The 3,692-nt window shown below is 45.3% G+C and overlaps 1 protein-coding gene across 1 annotated transcript in view; it reads right to left on the reverse strand.

Moving 5' to 3' along the window:
• The window catches only part of LOC104510768 (AT-rich interactive domain-containing protein 1B-like), a gene marked incomplete at its 3' end in the record, with an annotated part of 71,802 nt that extends 68,510 nt beyond the window's left edge, over positions 1 to 3,292 (reverse strand). Inside the window, exons 1-2 of the mRNA XM_010153126.1 lie at positions 3,284 to 3,292; positions 140 to 334 (exon numbers count right to left, since the gene is read on the reverse strand). Of these exons, the coding sequence (XP_010151428.1) occupies positions 140 to 334; positions 3,284 to 3,292 (204 nt within the window). The remainder of the gene's footprint in view (positions 1 to 139; positions 335 to 3,283) is intronic.
• Between the last annotated feature and the right edge of the window lie 400 nt (positions 3,293 to 3,692).

Consider the following 3,692-nt stretch of genomic DNA (forward strand, 5'->3'; position numbering starts at 1 on the left):
TAATATATTTCTCTTTCTGCACGAGAAACACTTCTTTCTGCCTTTTTTTTTTTTTGCACCCTCTGTATTACCACAGTGTCAGAAGGGAAGAGAAGGAGAGGGGGGAAACCAAAGCAACACAGAAAAATCCTCCACAAACCTGTTGCTGTGGATACTGCATTCCTCCCATGGCGGCAGGGGCTCGGCCCTGCATTCCCACGGGATAGCGCTGGGGGCCGGGAGGGCCGTAGGACTGCCCGGGGTAGGGGCTGCTCTGCTGCGTCTGGGAGTGAGGGTTATTGCCCATGCCGTACAACTGGGGTCTCTTCATGACCATCGGATCCATTGGGCTGCCCTGTTGTTAGACACAAGCAGAGAAAGAAACACTTTAAGGTCAGAGCAGTCACACTTACTGCGGGCAAACCGGACACGCGTCTTCTCGATACATCAAATATTGACCTGACTTACAAACTGGCAGAGTACCGTACTCTGGTTCTTCATTACATGAGTTTTTAAACGGCCAGTTTGGGACTTCCATGGCATTTGAACAAAAATAAACAATCATTCTGCACTCAAACTTAAGGTTGTCTCTTACCTACAGAAAAAGCACGTACGATAACTGCCCAACAAATTTCAGCATAAGAATTAAGTATACTGTTGCAGACTAATTAGCATCGCTGACTAATGTGTGAACATAAATAAAGCCGTGTCTGCATCAAGAGACACAAGTAGTGGGCAAGCCATTTAACCTTGAGAAAATGTCTGTTTTCTCATCCTGAAAGAAGGCAAAGTGAAAACAAAAGAGTTTACGAAGTGCGATGTACACAGAACGCTGTATTTCAGCGCTTTCATACTGCTACCGTGTGCATTAATAAGTACCCAGATCATAAGGCAAGTTGTAACCCACACTGTACGTGAGTTTTTTTGCCACCTTAAGAGACCTCAGAAAATCCAAACTGCAATCACAGATGGAGGGGGAGGGGAAGCAAGGGAGGGAAGTTTTATTTTTAGACTTTTTGGCAGCACTTACCAAGCACCGTAACAGTTTCAGGACTGGTGTCAACCATTGTGTGGTATTACTCTCATGTTTTATTACTGAGGACTAACTGAACCAGAAACAATATCATACTTTGTCAAGCGCAGCGCTGTATTGTTAATATGACATCCATTTTTAATTCCTGAGTGCCGGTTATATTCACGGAAGAAAGGCCGGGGCAGGGGAGGGGGGAGGGCAGCTTTTTAAAAGCCTATCACAATCTTCTTGTCATGAAAGAGACATATTTCCCCCCCTCATCCTCCCAGGGAAGACGACCTATTAATTCATCCAGCCAGGTCACCCTCCCACCAGGAGCAGGATTCCTTCCCATAGGACTTTTCCTACCATGTGCTGTTGCCCAGTTTTATTATAAAGCCTCCTATGTAACACTGCTTCTGCAAGTCCTTTTTGGCTATTATATTCTGATGTAACAGTTGTTACGACAATAAATCACACACACCTCTCAGTTATTCTCATTGTTGCTGTTGGTACTACTAACACACTATGGCTTCCCCCCTCCCCATACGCATGAGGAGCATGCTCTTCAAAGAAGTCACTGCTTAATGAACTATTACATGTTGTTCTTAATGTTCCCCTCCTGAAAGTAAGTAACTCAAACATTCTCACTCTTGCCACCGTCTCTCCCCATCCTTCCCAGTACCAATTTTCCAGGAATATCAACAAAGCCAAATAAAGTATCCCAAATGCGGACACACTACACCTGAGGAGGTGGAAACAATAACCTCCTCCTCATGTAACACCTCCATTCCCTTCCCAAGAGGGCTGCCCTTTTTTGCCACCACAGTGAACTGCACAGTATCTTCTAATTTTGGGTGAGTTATTACTCAGCAAATTTCCCTTTATTACTTGGCTGCTTTGCGGCCAGATCAGAAGTTTCTATTTTTCACCACTAAATGTCCCTGGGTAATTTATTATTTATATTTCATACTTTTCAATGGTCCCAACCACTTCAGACCACCTGACTCACAACACTGTTTGTTTGTTTGTTTAGGCCATCATGCACTCTCCCCACACTTTTAACTACAAACAACACGAACACAAAGGTTTGGCAGATGAACTAGAGGTTCCTTCTTTCCTGGGGGCAACTTAAATTTCCTCCTATAGACCAAGATGTTTTATCTGTGTTTATTTCCGTGTTTTAATGTTCATTCATTCTATCACCTGTCATATCCATCTTCTCCAACATAAATCCTTCTTCAAAGCAAGTCTTGAGTTTCCTTCAAGAGATTACCATGAAACTCAGCAGCACTGTTCATTGCCACCATCTTGGGTTTCAGGATAGTATTTCCAGATCAAACCCAAAACCAATGTTCACTCAAATTCAATTTTAAGTAATTTTGTGTGTCATATTTTCTGTTCTGCATCCAATACTTAAATACAATTACAAACAATGCGGATAGCTACACAGCAAAAACAGTCTGACACTCCCCATTATTATTTTCAGGTGCATATAAACTTTGCCAAACTTCAAGCATTTAGGCTGAAATTTTCCAGGCCATATGTATGCCTGAGGCTGAAATTCTCTGGAAAATTCAGCAGAAACAGTTCAGCTATGTCTTAGAATGAGGTCACAGAAAAATACATCGTTTATGTTCTTACATAAAACGCTTAAAAATACCTCTTGAATACCATGCTTTGGGGCAGAGAATTTTAATTTGCTAGGATAACACTGGACGTTCAGGAAAGGCGAGGTGTGCACCCATCTTGAGAGCACCTGGATGTCACCAGACCCTCAAGAAGCGCAGGAGGGGAAAACAGGGGCGGCATACCATGGCTTCAAAGGTGTACCGAGGCGCTCTCCAATTTGCCGGTCAAAGAAACAGGGACAATGGGTTAAAAAAAGCACCAGGGACAGAAGTGGGACAGGATGAGTTGAAGGGAAGAGGAAGAAACAAGGTCAGGAGGTGACATGGATATGGGCCGGAGAGTCTCTGTCCTCTGGACTAGTGACCTCCAAGCAGTGGGGGTTGTCTGTGTGTGTGTGCGCTAGCGAGCCCCACCACCACTTCATCCCTCGCTCCCTTCTCCTCACCACCCTGCTGCCTCTTCACTTCCCCCTGTCCTCTCCAGGAAAGCTGTTCCTCTTCCCCTCAGGTGACATCTCTCTGCTTCAGAAAGGCAGAGGGATAAAGAGCCTGAGATACTGCTGTAATTCCTGCCTGTAGGTGACCCACACAGTGCCGAAGCCACGGGGGCTGTGGTCACGGGATATGGGTAACAAGAGACCTGGGCATACTCACAACTTACTGTGGACATCGCGACTGAGGCATCAAGATCAAGGAGTGGAGACACGGAATATGCCAGGGCTAGACAGACAGCGGTAAATATCCCCAAGCAAATTAATCGGGACAGCTCAGAAAGAATCTACCAATGACGCAGGGGCTGTCAACACTTCTGCAAGGCAAACCAAAACCAAACAGCGAGCTCTCCCCTAGGTTTAAGGAACATTACCACTCCAGAAGTTAAGAGCTGTCGGAATTAAGTTTGCCCTTGCAACATTAACCATGTCTCCTTCACAGATATCGCTGTATCAGCCTTTAAATACACGGTCACATGTGTATTCACAGACAAAAGCACCTTCAGAGGCCATGGGTGGGCCTGATCCAGGGATAAGTGGGCAGCAGCGCAACGGAGGGGTGGTTGTGTGCCACTGGAC

The sequence above is a fragment of the Eurypyga helias genome, unplaced genomic scaffold, assembly GCF_000690775.1.
Source record: "Eurypyga helias isolate BGI_N326 unplaced genomic scaffold, ASM69077v1 scaffold14506, whole genome shotgun sequence".
NCBI classification, from domain to species: domain Eukaryota; kingdom Metazoa; phylum Chordata; class Aves; order Eurypygiformes; family Eurypygidae; genus Eurypyga; species Eurypyga helias.